Source organism: Plectropomus leopardus, chromosome 12, assembly GCF_026936395.1.
Source record: "Plectropomus leopardus strain MGB_pleo_1.0 chromosome 12, ASM2693639v1, whole genome shotgun sequence".
Classification (NCBI taxonomy): Eukaryota; Metazoa; Chordata; class Actinopteri; order Perciformes; family Serranidae; genus Plectropomus; species Plectropomus leopardus.
Genome location: NC_142187.1, coordinates 19,265,001 through 19,284,126, shown reverse-complemented (window position 1 = coordinate 19,284,126; position 19,126 = coordinate 19,265,001). Strand labels below are relative to the sequence as shown.

The 19,126-nt window shown below is 40.6% G+C and overlaps 1 protein-coding gene across 1 annotated transcript in view; it reads left to right on the top strand.

The window, feature by feature from the left end:
- Positions 1-19,126, top strand: part of ece2a (endothelin converting enzyme 2a) — a 92,524-nt gene that overhangs the window by 29,601 nt on the left and 43,797 nt on the right. Inside the window, exon 3 of the mRNA XM_042496974.2 lies at positions 12,479-12,762. Within this exon, the coding sequence (XP_042352908.1) occupies positions 12,479-12,762 (284 nt within the window). The remainder of the gene's footprint in view (positions 1-12,478; positions 12,763-19,126) is intronic.

Below are 19,126 nucleotides of genomic sequence, written 5' to 3'. Positions count from 1 at the left end.
ATTTTGTCACAGACGTGGTCTTGGTAGGTGGCTAATTGAAAATGCCTACACTGCTGTTACCCTCTCTTCCCCCTCTACACAATAATACATGTCTCTATGCGTGTGTATTTATTTGTGTATTTTTGTTCTCGTTCCCAGCATGTGTCAGACTATCCATCAACATTACACTCACTGGGACGTTAAGACTTCTCCAAGTTTTGGCCTCATTTAAAGGTTCAGTGTGTAGAATTTTTTTTGGGGGGGGGCATATTGGCAGGAAGTAAATATAATATAATCAGTCTGTTTTCTTTTGTGTATACTCACCTAAAAAATGTATATCTATATAGGGAGTGGATCCTCATTAAAGGAGTCTACCATGTCGCACCGCCATGTTTCTACAGTAGCTCAGAACAGACAACACATGGCAACACTGGCTTGAGAAAAGGCCATTCATGTTTACGCATTTTTGTGTCAGCCACTGTATATTTAGCAGGCCCTCTGTGCCGAGAGCTTCTTTTTTTTTATTATTTATTTATTTATTTTTTTTTACATAAAACTGCTGTATTCAGTGATTTTTACCTGATCTTTCACCTGGTCTGTTTGTTTTGAAGAGGAAGAGCCCTCTGCCAATAATTCAGCTCCCAGTAAAAAACTCCTGAACGTCCTGATCTTGAGTAATCATAGATAAATTTAAGCACATATAGGAGTGTTTGGCTAGTGGCCAGTCTACAACATTCCAAACTGCATTAGAGAAACACTGATTTGAATGTGAAACTGCTTTAAACTGTGTTTTTACCATTTTAAATCACCTTGTGCATCTAGTATTCGTGTGGAAGAGACCTCTGCAGATAATTTGGCTCCCTGTAAGAACCTCCTGAACACCTGGATTAGAAATAAGGTGAACACAAGTTAGCAGGTGTTGGGCTCCGACATGACAAACAGCATCAGAGAGACACAGATTCGTGATGTGAAACTTCTATTTTGTGTTTTTACCAGTTTTAATTATTTGGTCCATTTGCTTTGGAGAGGAAGAGATGTCTGCAGATAATTCAGCTGCTGGTAAAAACCTCCTGAACCACTAACTGAAGCAATTCTAACCAGAAGAAGTTTCATCTGGTTGCAATCTGCAATCCTCATCACTATATCCTCTTAAATCTTACATACTGTTTCTTTAAATCTAAATCTTACCTCACACTGAATTTAGAAGAAAAGGCTGAAATCTGCAGTTTTTTTGGGTAGTTAAATGCCATTGCAACATCTATCGTGTGCTGTCATAAAATCTCTGATTAATCTTTGTCAGCTTGTGTCTGTACCTCCCGAGTCTTATTTCGCACACTTTATCTCCCTGACTTTGCCTAATCTGTGCTGTTATGCTGTTTTCCTGCTGAGGCAGTCTGCATTGAATCCTGATTGCGTGCAGTTACAAAGGAAGTACCTGACAGTGCCAGTGATGTGTTTGTGTGTCATGTCTCTTATAGTTACATACGGTATGGTAGTGGGATGTTTGGAGGGGGGAATAACAGTTTTACTCAGCTGTAGTTGTTTCTGTGTGTAGGTAAGGTAGACTAATAACAGATTAAAAAGAGCAGAAAAATGATTCCTGTAAACCTGGTTGCACGCACACGCATTTACACTCACATTTTCTTGCTGAATCATGACCTTCCTCTCTGCTGCGACACCACTGACTGACTGACATCAAAACAGTGCCAGTCAAAGAGAACAAACAGTACAGTGCGTAGTTACACAGAGACACGCACACACGCACATAGTTTCTTGCTAGAATAGCCTGACGGAAAAATAAATATTGGTGCCTCTGCAACTGACTCAGTGTGGCTATAATGAATATCAAGGGGAGTGAGAGGGAAAGGCTGTTGACAGACACAGCTGTTAACACAACTGTGCAAGCAAACAGCCCTGGACAGGCTTCTCCACTTCACTGTAAATCATGTAGGTAGTATAACCTGACAAAAGGCTCTGACGATATCGATGTTTCCACTGCAGTGACAAGACGTCACACTCTGGTTATTGAAACTAATTGAAAGAACTGTTATTGCGTTTGGTCTTGGGGGAAATACTGATATATTTTCATAATGTGAACCAAATTTATCATACAGTTGGGAATCCTGTGTCAGAGCCTGTGATGAGATGAGCAAGGTGTTCATAATTTTCAACATGTAAGGTATGGCACAGTGAGAGATCTGACTTACTGTAGTAATGTTAGTGTAGAAAGAGACTAATTAATTAATTAAGTGTACCATTCGTTTTCCAAGCAGACAATGTTAGGAGAAAGGTAGTCACACATAGCCAGACCTATGTGCCAGCACTTAAGAAAGGTCTGGCTAAACCCATCATAATTCCACACTAAGGGACAAAATTCGTGATTGTATTTCTTTAAACCAATCACAATCGACTCCGGCGGCGTTAAACCCAGGATGCAGTAGCAGTGCTCTCGTGAAATAGTGTCTTTATGGGGAACTTGTTTTGATGGAACATTTCCATGGGAAGAATTAATGGCTAAATCTGCAAAAGAAAACACCACATGAAACATTAAAGATGTTAAAGTGTGTAGGTTGTTTTCTCAAGAGGCTGTTGTTGTTGTTGTTTCATGCACAGTGCTAAAAATAATTATGGAGGTAGGGTAGGTCTGGTCATGCAAAACCAGTTTCATTTAGCAACAGTGATTTTAAAAACTGTAACTATCAGGGATCCAGTGACAGGCTTAAATCCCCAGTCTAAATCCTGTGAGCCAGACTAAGAAACTGATAGCTGGAGCCCTTTCAAGGCTTATAGTTGAATCACTAGTACCTACAATGAGCAACTGTGTTAGAAAACATCTGGTTATTTGATAAAAAGCCATGTCACGGGCCTAAAGATTACTCTTTCATGAAAAACTGATTCTAAAATCTGCAAATGAAATTGATTCACATTCAGATTCTGCGTCTGTTTTGGATGAATTTAGCAAATTCAAAGCACTTGTTTTTTCTCAACTGAAACAATGAAGCATTTTTATTCACTTCATCTGGCTGCCAGTTGCCATCTTTTATGCCAAACTGACTTAAAAAAATAGATTTTTCAGAAACAAAGCCAAAATAATTTAAACTAATGACCATAACATAAACGGATAATTACATAATCTCAGTGACTTCCACTTTGCAACTCAGTAAGGATTGATTAAAATGTTCAGTAAATTTGAAAATGATGTGAATCTTATGATGTGGCCTAATCAGTCTCCAGATTGAAACTTTTGAATTTTTATTTTTTTGGAGCTGTTCAAGTATTCGAGATCCGTCTTGGTCTTGAGACCACTTTAAGAGGGACTCAGTCTCGTTTTGGAATCAAACACATTTTGACTCGGTCTCAGTTTCGGAAATAGCGGACTCCAGATTTTTTCAAGAGCGGTCACACAACAAATTTATTTTTCTAACATAATTACTGTGATTGCATGTAAAACTTCATTTTTCAAACCCAGACAATCATGTAAGTCATTTGTAGTTTGCTTTTTTGTTACCGATAAGGGTCTCGGCCCCTTAAAGTCTTCATCTTGTCTCGGTCTCGGCACACTCTGGTCACAGTTGAGTCTTGGTCTTGGTTAGTATGGTCTTGACTACAACACTATTTGGAGCAGTCATCATCCAGTATAGTCACTCAAACACCAGCTGAGATAAGGAGAGAACAATGGTGTTCATTCTTGCAGAAGAGATCAAGAGATTTTAATTTGTCACCCATCTGTATTTGTGACAAAGGATGTCATGATTTGATGGCTATTGTACTTTGATATGCTGTCTGGGGTGTTGATGGATCTCATGAGAGTTTTGCGGAGCCACTTCAGTGGGATGGAAACTGGGAGATAGGGAGAGAGAGAGAGAGAGACGGACACAACAGAGACTAATATAGCTTCACTGTTCCATTATTTTAAGGGCTGATCACTTTGTTGTTGTTTCTGGAAGTATAACAGGTCACAACATTATCTTTTACAAGGACCCGACCTGTGTGCGTGTGTGTGTGTGTGTGTGTGTGTGTGTGTGTCCAATAGTTCTTCAGTTACACAGCAAGATCAAATTGCATCATTTGGGCTCTCCACCACACACACTCTCTCTCTGTCTCTTGTTCACTCCGACTCTTAGTCACCCCTGTTGCTCTCATCTCCCCCACTTTGTCTGACAGCTGCCCACCCGTCATGTTAGTGCTCCATCCATTGCTCTTGATCATCAGACTTTTTTTCATCCGTTTGACCCGGCTAAGGACAGAGAGGGCTTAAAATGCAGACAGTGGTGCTGCAGCCTCCACAGTTGACTGTTTTGTTTTAAGCAGACGGTGAAGTGTAAAGTACTCAGGCGTCCAATGTTCAAACATTTTTACGTGCTGCAAATGCTTGACTGGTGGTATTGTATAAATTCTGGCAGGGAGGGTAGCAAGGCATAAATAGTGATATGAAGAGGGAGGTGGGCGACTTGCAATAACTGTTAGTCCTGGCTAAAAACAGAGAAAAGATGGCTCTCCTCTCGTTGCCATTTACTAAGCCTCCGTTCCTGGTGCCTGTTGGTGTTTTTGGATCCAAGAGAAACTTTAGGCTCTGTGCCACAGCGGAGAGGCAGATTCATACAATGGAGTCCTTCCAAAAGTCCTCCATCACTCACACACACACGGTGCTCACACTCCATCAAACAGTCACACTGTCACGGGCACACGCTTAATTATTCAGTCACTAATTAACTCGTATACCCGGTTACGTAACTGAGGTTGCTTTTGTGAGTGGAGGGAAGAAGAGACTTGTGAGGAGAACTTGCTGGAAGAGCCGAGCTTTTGAACAAATTTCATCTGGCCCCGATGCTGATGCAACTTCTCCGGAGCATCTGAAACTGCTTGAAAAAACATGGAAATAAAAATATGTGTATCTGGTGAAGTTGTTAAGATGAGGCTGTGTTCAGATCAGCTTGTACATGCTCAAACAAACAGCCATGTATGTGTTTAGATATCCCTTCATGGCCGTAAATGGATACCAGCTGTTGATGTATTTACATTATGTAATATAAAGACAGTTGTGTTTCTTTTCCCGCCTTTTCTTCCTCATCTCCCCATTTTTCGCCCTTGTCTTGCTTTAGTTCGTCATGCTTTTTGTAGTGACAGAAAATATTCCTTTTTTCACTGCTTTTTCAATTTATTTTGACCTCTTTTGCTTTCACTCTCCCCTTCCATGACTTCTCTTTTCCACCTGTTCCTTAATTTTTTATTACTCCTTGTGTCCTTTCTCTCCTCTGGTGTCTTACCTTCCTCCATTCTTTTCCACCTCCCCTCCTTCCTTCCTGAATCTTCTCCACTGTTGCTCCTCCGTCTCAGTGTGATGCCGAACAAGCTGTGAGGCTGTTTCTGTCAGCACAACTCTTGGATAATTGTGCATTTTTAATCGGAAACTCAGCCGAAGTGCAACAGCCTCGTATGCCTTCAAGGTGCGACTGTCAGAACTGTCTTTATTTTCACAGTTCATCGCATGTCACCACTCTCTTTAAAACCCTGTGGTTGTTCGGAGCGACTATACTTTTTGTTCAGTTGCATATATTTGTATACTTTTGCCTGGTGGTCAGATGATATGTTGATTGAACTACTTTGCTTCATAAGCCAGCCTTAAAGTAATACTTCAACCCCTGAATTATTATTTGTATATCAGTTACTCACCATGTGTTATGTTGAATTCAGGAAAAAAAACTTTATTTTACTGGCAAGCCTTCCAGTGAATGCAGAATCCAAAAAGGTCGAGCAAAAAAGCCAAGTCACAGTCGATCAATTTTTTTTTAGCTGACAATAGAAACAGAATAAATAAACAAGACAAAAAATTTCACCTGTAATCAGTATTTTGTCACAAGTTTTTCACCTAAAGTATTAATTTCTGCCGTTACTCAATCAAAACAGCAACAAAAGACGGACTTTGATGATGTCACGAAGAAATCTATTGTAGTCTGTTTTTAAGTGACCGAGGCAGAAATCATATTTATGGACGAGGAAATGTATGAATGTTTCATTCACGTTATTTTTAGTCATGTTATGTCATAACCTATATATATGTGTATTGGTCTTAAATACCGATCTCCTGTGTGAATATCCATTGGACCCCTGTGACTTTAATTCATCAATAATTTTCTCCAGTTTTGGAGTATTCATTCACCATGGAGGCATTCAAGAAAAACAAAGTTTTCTTCAACATAACACAGGGTGAGTAATTGACATAAAAAATATTATTTGGGGGCTGGAGTTTTCCTTTAAGAGTCCATATAGGTCAAATAAATTAAAGACACGTGAGTGTGCGTCTGAGTGTGTCTGTGATTGCGTGTAAATGTCAACAAATGCTTGTCATACAAACACTTATGCTTAATTAATCAGATCACAGTGGACCCTAACTTAGAGGGAAGATAACAAGAGATAATTGGTTAAAACAAGGCCCAGTGTGACACTGTCTGCTTTCATCTTTGTCACGGTGCGTACACACACTCACACACACACACACAAACACAGACACACGTGCAGGCCTCTGATGACCTGACACGAGCAGTCACAGTCAAACTTAATCACACATTCCTCACAATCGAACAAAACTGCACCAACATTTAGCCTCATGTCTGTGTACAGAGTGGAAAATTCTTCATTTTAGTTAAATATAAGTAATCCTACTTAAGGTTTAATGTCTGGGCTTTAATACCAGGGCTGTAAGCGTACACATACATGGAGCCATGTGATAAATATGTGTGCACACTGAAAAACACACAATCTATTTTGGCTTTTTTTTTCATATGTTGACATTTACAGTAGTCACAGCTGAACTTTGTGAAGTGTCACCGTAGCATCAGTTTACCTCGGGCTAGCCCGGAGCCTGCAGGGTGTGAGGGGGTGGTGGGACTTTGTGTTGTTGCAAGAGCACATGCGACCATCACCTTTCATCAGCAATGGCCACGCTCTCCATCCTTAATGTGTCTAAACCAGTCTGCGACGTGAGTGAGTGCCCTGCATGCCTCTGACATCATGGAGTTTCCACTGCTGTGCTCGTCTCACCTCAGAGATAGCAGCTTTGATATTTCACACCGCTGGCTCACTTGCAGGGGTTCCCCACCCACCTCCCCTCCTGACCATAGATGGACTCTGGAGAGTTGCTGTTTATGTGGACGGAGGTCATCTGATAGCCCAGAGGTCAAATCTCCAGCAGTTCATGTTGTGTAAGAGTCAAGGTGGTTGACTTTAAATCTCAGTTGACATTTTTGGTGTTGCATCCCTGATTATGTTGTGATTGTGCCATTTTGGACACATTTTTGACCAAATATTCACAGAAATTCAGATATTCTGACAGAGCAGCACGTTCTTCATGGAAAAGAAGCTTATGCAAACATTTTATGCAATCATTAAAGTAGTTCTGGGTTTACATTCACCAATGTGCACTCTGCTGTAATACTATCCCACACTCTTGTGCTATAAATGAGGTGAGCACCCAGCCAGCTTGATGATTTACTGAAGCAAAGTGTTGAATGGGGTTGTTCCTTGTGGAAAATCCCAGAGACATCAACAGGTGTCAGTTTCACTTTTGCAACTTTTTCTCGTAGGAGATCTGCTGTTTGCAATATAATCATGTCTATTTTCATGTTATTGTGAAATAGATGTTATAGATTTAATGATCAGCTAGCTAAGCTCTTCCCTATGGTGAAGAAATGGTATTTTTAAAGGAACAGTGTGAAGTTGTTAGAATCTGTGTTTAGCGGTAGCTGATGACATGTAGGTACAGGGTCAGCAAACTTTTTTCCCTTGTGTGTGTGCATCCCTTGTGTGTGCGTCCCTTTTTTTTTATCATTCTATGTACTCTCTCTAAATTCGGACATTTTTGCAGGTCTGTGAAAGCAGCACAGGTGGAACTTTTCATACGTTATTTTTCCTCAGCAGCAGTTTGAGGAGTTTGAGTTGCTGTTTGGACAATTGAGCAGTCGGTCCGGTAAGAGCTGATCAGATCAGTGGATAAGTAGAAGTGCTGCTGCAGAAGCGAGTGAATGCAAACTCAGACCCAGTGCAATTACTGATGACTTTTTACTGTCTCTGCTCTCATGTTCTGCCACTCCGTCTGTGCCCAGATTACGCTCTGAGCTCTGAGACTGTGCAGACTGGTCTACATATTTCAATAGCGCTCCTAATGAATGGTCCAGCTCCAAAAAATTTAAATCAATGCATGGCGGCAGATGTTTTGATCGTGGCAGGCCGCAACAAATAGATGAATGTGTATGAAACCCTGTGTAAGGTTTAGGGGGATTTAGTGACATCTAGCGTTGAGGATTGTAGAGTGCAATCAGCTGAAACTTCTCCCGTTTAGAATTCCTACAGTGTTTAATGCTCAGAAGATTTTAAACCAGGGGCCAAATTATGTATAGTGGTCTCTTCCTCGTGTCAGAGACAGGCCACTAGTCCAGCACTAGCTAATGTATGCACACCTTTTTTCTCCGCTAACTTAAGATTCAGACATTTAGGAGATTTTTCCCGAGGGTCAAATTTTCCATAGAGGTCTCCTCTCCAAAACAAACTGACCCGGTGATTTAAACTGATAAAAACATTGTATAGGGCAGTTTCACATTAAACATTTGTTGTATTTCTGGAACTATGATGGCCGAAGAGAAAGTGCAAATGGCCCTATCTCGAGCCGCTGTTTGGTTTGTCTGTTCTGGGCAGCTGTACAAACGTGGTGGTGCAACATGGCGATCTCCATAGAAAAGGATCCACTCCACACGTACATATAAACAGCTCATTCTAAGGTAATCAAAGCACAACAATTTTTAGTTTCAGTGCGATTATACATTAAGCAAACATTCTTATTATATTAAATCTAAATTCTGCCAGTATATCTCCCTAAATCCTACACACTGGACCTTCAGTAGTGTAATTTAGGAAAATGCAGCTGGCCTTTTCCCCTGGTGTTTGGTAATACAACAAGCAGCAGAGGAATACTGGGTTATTCCAGTGGATTACCTCTTTCCTGTGAGAATCACATGTCAAGCCTTTTCTTGAATATCAAAGGGTTTATCAGGTCAGTCATGCAATCTGATTCCATTGTTGGACCGCTTGTATCTGAGTCTGCAGGAAGGAAACACCTCCATGTTTGGCCAACATTCCTCTCTATGTGCTAGCAGCTGGTTTTCTTCCCCTCCTATTTAAAAAAAAAGCATGTTTGTTCATGAATTTCCTGTACAAATGGACACACAGACATAACATAACAAATGCACAAACTAACAAACAGCTCAGACATGTCACATACGGATGACGGATGTTCACCACAGTTTGTTTTTGCAGATTTGTTATGAGTGGTATGATGCTTTTTAAGACCGGGACTCAAATTTTCCATCACACACACACACATGCACACTCACACAGCCAGCAGAACGAGGTGATATGATACCTCTAACTTTAGTCTCCCTCTCTGCTGCTCTAGATAATCCAGTTAGGATGCGTTATCAGGAGGTTTTAGCGTCCTCGCTTCCAGCTGGAGGAAAAACAGACTCCAGGCTCCAGACTGGCCTGGTATCCTGAATAAACCTTTGTCACATGAACACGTGTAATGCATGCACTCTAGGATCTCCCCATACACACACACACGGACTGACATGCATGCAGCACATGCTGTGAGATTTCTTTTTTGGCAGTGTTTGTGTGCAGGTGAGTAGGTGACCTTGTGTGTGTTTTTGTGTGTGAAGGTCAGAGGTTGCAGAGGGCACCAGCTGATGTCACAGACCCAAAATGAGAGTAGTGTCCTTGATGACAGCCTGGCAACTATAATTGTCGTGACAACCCCTAGGAATGAGCTGTCATGTGACACCCCTTCCTCAGAGCTGAGCACATGGAAAAAGAAAACACACACACATGCACACACATAGCTGGGTCAGCGGGGGGAACCCTTCTGAAACAATGTGTGGCATACCTGGGGATTTGAGAGCAGAGGGCAGGAGGGATTTAACCCACTCTGGAGAGCACCAAACGTGGGCATTAAAAGAAGCCACAGACCCTCATTTTCACTATAAACTGAATAGTGAACGTGAACCGATATTCCTTGCTTCCATAAAGGATGATGTCACCAGTTTTCATGGTGTTTCTCTGACCTTTTTTGAGATGGAAAGAATCTCCAGCGTTCCTATAAATCACATCTTGTTTGTCATGTTGTCTCTCCTTCGTACAAAATGTATTTTCCAAAGCTGCTGCTCGCTTTTGGCACACTAAAGTAAGATTAAAGTTATCTAAAATAACCTGTTGAGCCTGTGTAATTCAACCCCCGGCACTTTTTCTCATATTCCAGCCATCCATAAAGAAAGCGCTCAACGATTTCAGTGTGACAAGCAGTGCTGACATATTTCCTCCCTTGTTTTGAAGCCAGCGTCACGGGGATAGCCATCAAGGCACGGCATGGCTCCAGCCCTCTGATACTTGGAACACACACACACATAAAAAAAATTGTGCATAAGCAACACAGCACAGGGTTGCTCTGCTGTCCTTCTTTAATGCATCTGTGGCAGGTGTTGCTCCTTTTAGCTTTAATTCTGCTTTTATAGCTCCTATCAGCTTTCAGTTGTTGAACAAAAATTTAAATGCAGTCCTTTTATGTTTGCTCACATGTTTCCCAGATTTAAGTTATAGATCTAAGACCTTTTCATGCACACAAAGATATATTTCTCTCAAAATTTGGTCACAAATTCGTTAAAATCCATGCTATTGAGCACTTTTCCTTTCTCGTCATTATCCATCCGACAGGTGTGGCACATCCAGATGCTGATTGAACTGCACCATTTTTACTCCCGGTAGTCACAACAAACACCACTCTAAAATTAGCAGTTTTATCTTGAAAGAAGGATTTTACATGACAAGCACAACAGAAATTCATTTTTGGTCACAGATATCTCAAAGGATAAGTCAGTATCTGGTGTTTGCCCGATGCAGTGGGACACATGTCCTTCAGAGAGATTTGACCAGGTTGTTGATTTTGGCCTGAGGAGTGGTGGCCCACTCATCATCAATGCCTGTGTGAAGTCGCCAGATAGCAGGACTTTGAGGTCAAGACCCTGCTTAGGACTGTGTATGTAGATGAGTTTCCTGAGACTGTTTCTGATGGTTTGTGCAGAAATTCCCCATTTTTGCAAACCTGTTGCATCAGCTGTTAGAAAGGCTAAATATCAAACTGCAAAAACATCTATTGGATATTTAGTTTTCTATCCCCCAAAAAGGGGTGCAGCCTTGACATTTTGCAAAACACCTGTGTGCGTGGTCTGATAAGCGTATCCAGCTAGTTGGCAGTATGAATGAATAACAAGCAAGTTTTTGCAAACAAATTTGAGATAGATATATCTAGTGAGTGCATAAAAAAAGTTTTTTTTCAAGTTTTAAACTTGAACCTGTGGCAAAAAAGTGTTGCATTTAAATTTTTGTTCTGTCCATATGTGTGATAGACATACATGCTTACTATGAGTGTACAGCATTTCTACAGACTGCACAAATGTGTTATTGAGTGTGTGAGGCTGCTAACTGAATCAGTCTTACACGCTCGCACACACACAAGGATCTTTTGGAAGCTGGTAATTAGTTGAAGCAGTCAGGTGATAACAAGCGCCAGCCACACGTTTGCAGCAGAGGTGTCAGTGCCAACGTGCTGCCGGAAGTCACAGCTCCTCCTATCACACTCTTCACCCCCTTCCAAGACGGATGCCCTTAAACACAGATGTGCAGGCACAAGCACGCAACTTTAAGTGCGAGATAATAGAAGTGTTTCTAAGGCTAACACACACAAACTTCACCTTTACTGAAATGTGTGCATCAAGATATATGTATCCACCATGTCCTCCTCCTACTGCTTCCTTCTCCCTTTTTTCTTTTGCCTGTCTTCTCCACCCACTCATCCTCCTCCTCCTCCATCTACACAATCTATGAGTCATCTGACCCAAAAGGTGAGATGCTGCATTCAGTTGTTTTTATTCTTCTTTGCCTTGCTTCATGAGAGACAGTCTTCACTTTTCTTGTGTCCTCTTTCACGCCCCTCATAGGCTTTCAACAACATGTCACGCAGTGACAGGCGACAAGTTGCAACCTTTTTGCTTGTGATGGATTTCGTGCATTCTGAGGTCATGTGAGGATAGTTTGGTCCCACCTGAATGCATTTTATATGAACCCCGTGTGGTCATCTAGAGACAGAGGTTTCCATCTGTGCTCATGACTGAACAGCAGCTCAATTAAATAGATACTGTGTGTGTGTGTGTGTGTGTGTGTGTGTGTGTGTGTGTGTGTTTGCTACCATGATAGGAACTTGCTGTTTAATCATACAGTTTGTCATTGTTCTATTGATCACACCATGGTATACTCATCCTGAAAAACATATTGGGGATTTGAGTCATCAGACACATATTAGTTTCAGTCTTTCTGTTATTCCTCTCTTTGACCTTCTTTCCTCTCACAGCATGTCTCATCTTCACTTTTCCTCCTCTGTTCTTTCCCTTTCCTTCAGGTTGTGGGAACAGCAGCATGAGTGGCGACATGTACAGTGCCGGCTATCACTCCATCACCAACATAGACTACTCCTCTGTGTGCATCAGTACAATGAGCGCCAGGCACAGTGACTGCCCGGGTATGACCTGGCATCAGATGGACATACGCCAGCTCTCCTTCCCCGATGCGTCTTTCGATGTCATCCTAGAGAAAGCCACGGTGGATGCCCTCATGGTGGAAGAGAAGTCACCTTGGAAGCTGTCGCTGCACACTGCCTGTTTCCTGCACCAAGCACTCACAGAGGTATTGTTAAAAATTTGTGAATCCTGACAAAGGTTGAATATTTCTTGAATTTGGATCACAAATTTTATGAGAAAATTTAGCCAAAATTGATAACATTTTTCGACAAAACATACGCTGGGAGTTTTATCGTAAGTGTTCTGTTGTGTTCTGTAGCTATTATCCTTTTTCCACCAACATGGAACTGGTCCCATTCCAGTTCTAGCACCTGATTTTGAACAGTTAAGAGCATTTTAGGGGGTAGACTGTGAGGGATCTTGAATCTTTTACTTTCAAGGGGCAGCTCTAGAAAGCCTCGAGCATACTGGTCTCATTTTTGGATAAAAACAAATATCTGTAATAACAGCACAAAGGTTTCAGTTAACAAATGCAATCAGCCATCTTGCTACAAATGTTTACTAACGTAGTGCTTTGTGCAACGCTCCTAGTTGATGAAACGTCCTTGCTTACCATGGTTCTGATCAAAACTGTTGGAAACGCGGCTGGTTTGCTCAATAGTATCACAGTTGCAAGTATCCTGAATTGTGTTGTTCAAGAAACAAAGCTAGCTTGGTGCAAAACAGGTGTGTTTGTTTGCTTACTGAAAAAGAGATGCCAAACTTTTACTGCCGTTGCCAAACACAAAATTACAACCCTCAAATACTATTATTTTGGTAATGTAGGTAGATCAGCATCTCAGCTGTGGCAGATTTTATGCCTCGCTGCCTGCGACAACCTTGTCATGACGCTTTACGTTTTTGGGTTGTCCGTCAATCTATCCCATTCTTGTGAACACGATACCACAGGAATGCCTCAAGGGAAATTTTTCACCAGTGAGTCCAAGTAGACATTTGTGACAAATTTTAAGTAATAAGATTTTGGTGGTCTAACCTCAAGGTCAGTTTTACTGTTTTGGGCCATAACTCAAGAATTCATACACCACTGATCACAAAGTGCCACACAAATGTCTAAAAGGATATATTATGTTCTACAAAAACACTTTTCTGATTATTATTCAGTGTCATAAGTCAGGAGCAGAAGAGGAGAATTTTGGTCAAATACTGAATTGGTGACACCAATGGTGGGGTTGATTGTGTGGATCTTCTGTGCTGCTGGGTTGAAGATGTGCGTGACGCTAAGACCTAATACCTTCTGTTTTTCACCATGTCGGTTAAGTGTTGCTTTCTGGACATACAGTGGATCTTCTAAACAGTTTTTGGGATCATCTGGTTAAAAACAATGTTTTTACTCCTAATAAGATGCATCACCAAGTAGGTTTTCACTTACTTTGCTTTGGTGTTTGGTAAACTTAGTAAACATACAATAAACATATTAAGGGCAAAAATAATAATCAGGGAATGTAAAAAAGAAAAAAAATCACAGTATAACAAAATATATATTTACAGTTTACAGGGATAACAGTCCAAGATGTGTGCTAATGTAATGCATACAGAGAGTGTCTTTTGGAGGGATAAGAAACTGTATCAGTGGGGGTCCTGCTCCTTGTTGATGAAGGCTACTTGAAATATATTATTCAGATTTTATTTTACTGATCTGTCCGCTGCCAGTCTGTATTATACAAGCTACAAGAGTCTTTACTCGCCGATGATGATTTGACTGCTTTGCCACAGCAACAGTTTATCTGTAAATGATTTCTCCCTGACAGTGAAATCGGTAATAGCGGCACTTTACAATTCCACTCCATCTCCGCAGCCCATCAGTTGACTTACATGACGTCGAGTGCCCTTCAGCTGCTGGCTGCAGCACTAACCACTACTGTGTCAATGTGACAATGACAATGTTTTGGCCATTAGCCATGCTTGACCTTGACACAGTAAGACAAGAGAACGCTGTTATCAAGTGAAGTAGGTGACTCCCGAGCTCTGAATGGGGAAGAACTACTTATGATGCACTGACTGCCGCATTTGGAGCACTGCTAAATGAGTTGTAATTCAAAGTTTAGTTTGTAATTGCAGGTGTAGTTTCGGCACAATACACAGACTGAATATATAATTACAGTAAATGCAGCGGTGGGAAAGGTCAGATTTCGTGAATCATTTTAATGGAAGCAGACAGAGAGGACTAAGTGTAGCTAATGTTAATGCAAATTTAATCTGGAAGAACACTGCTGGCCTTTTTACCTGATAGTTTTAAATTATACATGAATGACAATATTATGTTGTTTTTCAGTTGGATATTCCACTGAAATGTTGCAGTGAGTAGGCTGCCAGCATAGAGTTTATGCTAATATTTTGGATTTTGCATTAAAGGGGCCAATTCATGTTTTTTCTTATTTTTTTTTCTCATGTGTATAATGCTCCAATGTCCGATGGTCATATTAAATGTGGCCAAAGTTTCAGCCAATAAGGTAAACTTATGTAAAAGTAATACCTATGAGCAAAAACCTCAAATTTGAGACCGTTCTGAATACTTTGTATTTTTGTAGTTTTTTTCTAACTTCGGGACAAACAGACATGAGCGTGAGGTGGATTTCTTTATATGAACAGCTGCTCCAGGCACGCTACTGCAAGTGTTACATGCTAACATCAGGGGAACATGTTATCTTGGTTGGTGAATATGTTAATTTCTCCCCCACTTCGGATCATGGTCCTGCTGGAACTTGTCAGATTGTGGACATTGTGGGTTCAAAGTTTTTGTTGCTGATTTTTCACAGCAGTGCTGCTACACGTTTCTCCGTAACAGTCAGTCCCTGGCTGCAATGACAGTGCAGGGATGTTGAACCTGCTGTTTGTTTGTTTTTGACATGCAGTTTTATTAACTGTCACAAACAGGGTGTAAAAAATCAGTGACTATGTTTACACATACACACACTAATATTCCACTATTATTCCTTATAGGACAATTTTCTGATTTTTGACACGGGTCTTTTAAACATCATACTCAGGATTACTGAATTAGGCCTTTAATTTTTTTTTAAAAATATTTCTGATTAAGATGTGGGATATGCTGGTGTTATTCAGGTTTTAGGAGCATACTTTGAACATGTATACAGTGCAATTCGAATTTGCATCTCAGGTGGGGTTTTTACCACAGTTTGTGACACATGGCGTCTTACCTGTGTACGATCAGCTCTGTGTATTGTACACAAACCAGCTAGCCAAGTCTAAATAAGATGGGAGCTGGGTGGAGGGTGTTCCTCAGGCAGATGAAAGTTCCTGGTAAATGACCATCACTAATATTAACCTACTTGGTGTTGGCTATGTTGTATGTCATTTACAGTAAACATCACCATAAAAAAAACGTGTTTTCTGTTTAAAAAATACAGATCTAGGAAGATGGCAAGTACTCACCCATTTTTTAAGCAGTTAAATGTTTTGGGAAATTTGATTACCTAAATTTAAACAGCACTGTGTCAAATAGATGACCCTTTAAAACAGACATCAGAACAGTGCATTGCATGCTTTTATAGAGGTCATCACCGACAGAAGAGGAGGCCTGAAAAATGTTATCAGACGGAAGTATTTAAAGGATCTTTCGATCACCTCAAATCAACTCAGGTTTATAATGCTACAAGCTTTACCAGGGACAAGCTTGACTCTAGGAGTAAACAAAGGCATATACTCTGCTGTATATGGGCCAAGTTTTAAGGACAGTGACTGACACACACACACACACACACACACACACAGAGAGAGAGAGAGAAGTAGACAGTGTCCTGGGTGTTTTCCTCTAACAGAAGGAAGTATTAAAAAAGGATCAGTGAGTGTGTTTGGGGGACAGATGGGAGGATTTGACTTCCATTCAAATGAAGTGAAGCTGAACTCACGAAGCAGCTCCCGTTTGAAAGCCATTACAATAAAAGAGTTGAGTTCCTTCTCAGTCATCATCACCTGCCTCTCTTCGCACCATCTCTTCTTCTCACCTCAGCCTTTCACTCTGTTTTCCCATCATTTCCACTTTCCTTTCTCTCACCTGCTCCATGCTCAGGACTGCGTGGAGACGGTAACTTGTGATTGTGTTCATGTTTTCTCTCTGCTGCACTCCGTGCGTTGTGCATCTCTGTATGTGCAAATACCGGGCTGTGTGTGTAATCATGAGAAGTTGATAGCTCTCCGCACTGGTGTATTTTTTCTCCCTCACTGTGGCTCATAGGGGCACGGCGCAGCAGTCACGATTTCAGTTTATGTGTGTTTGTGTGTGTTTTGCAGGAATGTGGGAGGCGGGTTCAGAGCCTACTTTCATTTCATATCAAAAAACAAAAAAAAAACCATTCTCACTAAATGGAAAAAAAGGGGACAGATGGAGAAAGATGAGAGATAGAAAGGCGAGAAGGAGAGGAAGAAACTGAAGAAGCAGGAAAATGGCCTGGGTGATAAAAAGGGAGGAGATCCCTGAAGATTCTTTAGCTGAATTCACACACAAGGAAGGAGGAGAGTGAGGAAAGGGGGGGGACTGCATGACAGCACATGAGAAAGAGGAAAAAGAGGGGGAAAAGGAGACAGAAACTGAGACTGACAGAAAGCTAATGAGCAGTGCGCCAGTGTGAGACCGATGGAAAGAAGGTAGCAAAGGAGAGGGAGAAAGAAAGAGGGAAGGGGAGGGAAAAAGAGTGGAGCGCATTTTAATCTAAAATCATGCTTTGAGAGTGTTTGCCAACAAAAGCAATCATGTTGAGGTAATAACATAAGCTATATGGTGACAATCAACATTCAGTACCTCTTCACATCAAAAGATCGTGTGCAAATACATGTTTGAGTGTGTTAAGATCATGAAATGCAACAGAAAATGCAGAAAAAGACCTCCTCGCGCAGTCATTGCTGGCGCCTATCAAGGACAGACTGTACATAGAATCGTGGCACAATAGGTGCACCGACAAACAGTTTTATTTTTGTTGCGAACGTGCACACACAGAATCTTACAGTAGATGCCGTGGTGCACTGAGGTGTGAAATTTATTTCGCAGCCTGACATGCTCTGTGAATCACTCTTACTGTTGCTATGGAGACTCTTTTGTTGGATATCATCTCAGACTAACACTTTTAATTGCTAACCTTTAGTCCTGTTTAAAAAGGCAAAGACAAGTCCTTGGGCTTGTTCAAAGAGGTCAAAATGTTTTTAAGTTCTGTTTAAAGAAGTAAATATAAATTTGTGGTTTAAAGGGTAAGTTTAGTAATTTTCAACCTGGACCCTGTTTTCCCCACATTTTTGTGTCTAAATGACACAAAACTTAAGTGAGACAGGCTGCAATGTAACCACTCAGAGCATGTTTGCACTGCTTTTTACTTACACTGAAAGTGCTTATTTTTGCCACTCACAGGCTCAGATTGTTATTCTAAATCTCTGACAAAATTATGTAAAGGATCTGACAGAAAAAGACCTTTTTGTTAAAGAGTAGCTTAAGATCTTTTAAGTTTAATCTGAAATCACCCTGAAATCACCATCACGAAACCCACCAGACCCTAACCCCATTTTTTTTAAAAAAAAGGAATTTTAACACGTTTAAAGCCAGCATATGTTTTACATTTAACTAGGTGAATTAAGGGTTAATTTCTACCAAACCAGAGTCGGTTATTATTGGAACATTGGGGAAAAAACAGTGATCTCAAATTGTCAGTGCATATTGCCCTGAGTAGTTACATTGCCGCCTGTTTCGCCGCTGCTGCTCTCACTCAATCACTAGCTTTGATTTAGTGGCAATAAACCTTTAATTCACCCAATTAGATGTGGAAATATTCTGTCTCTATATATGCTGGAATTACTTTATATTTAAAGGAAATCTGCATCTGACAATAACATTTCCAGGGCTTTCCTGGTATTACTGGACCAGTTTCAAAATTGTTGATTTCATGGTCACTTAGATACAAAAAGATGGGAAAGTAGGATTCAGATTGAAAAATGCCAAACTTACCCTATTACATGATACTCTGTTGATTTTTTCGTGGTGTTTTTGTATTTTTTCTTCCCTCACTGATGGATGGTCAAAGTGCAGAGTCAGCTGAAGAACAGTGTCCCTGGTGTCTGTTCATTTTTTTTCTGAAGGACATTGAAGTGGAGATTGTTGATAATGCAAGGTCGCAAATTTTAGCCAAGTTTACAAGTTTGGTAATTCTGCAAAGTGTCAGTAAATATAGTTCATGATGTTTGTGCAGACCACTTGTCGTTTTTCTCAGAAATGTTAACTTTTTGAAAACCAAGAATAGATCTTTTTGAGTGTGTTTTTAAGACAGTAAAAAACAGTAAAAAGGGGAAGAATTTACAAAATGAGATATTTAGTGATTAGATTACTGTCTTTCTGATTCTTTAAATTGTATATGACTTGTCTTTCTCTCAGAATGAAATGTTAGATTAGTTCTCAGTTTAGCTAATTCCTAAGATTGTTGTGCTCACTTCAGGCGCATTGTAGCCAAAGTGCTTTTTCACTGCAGCAT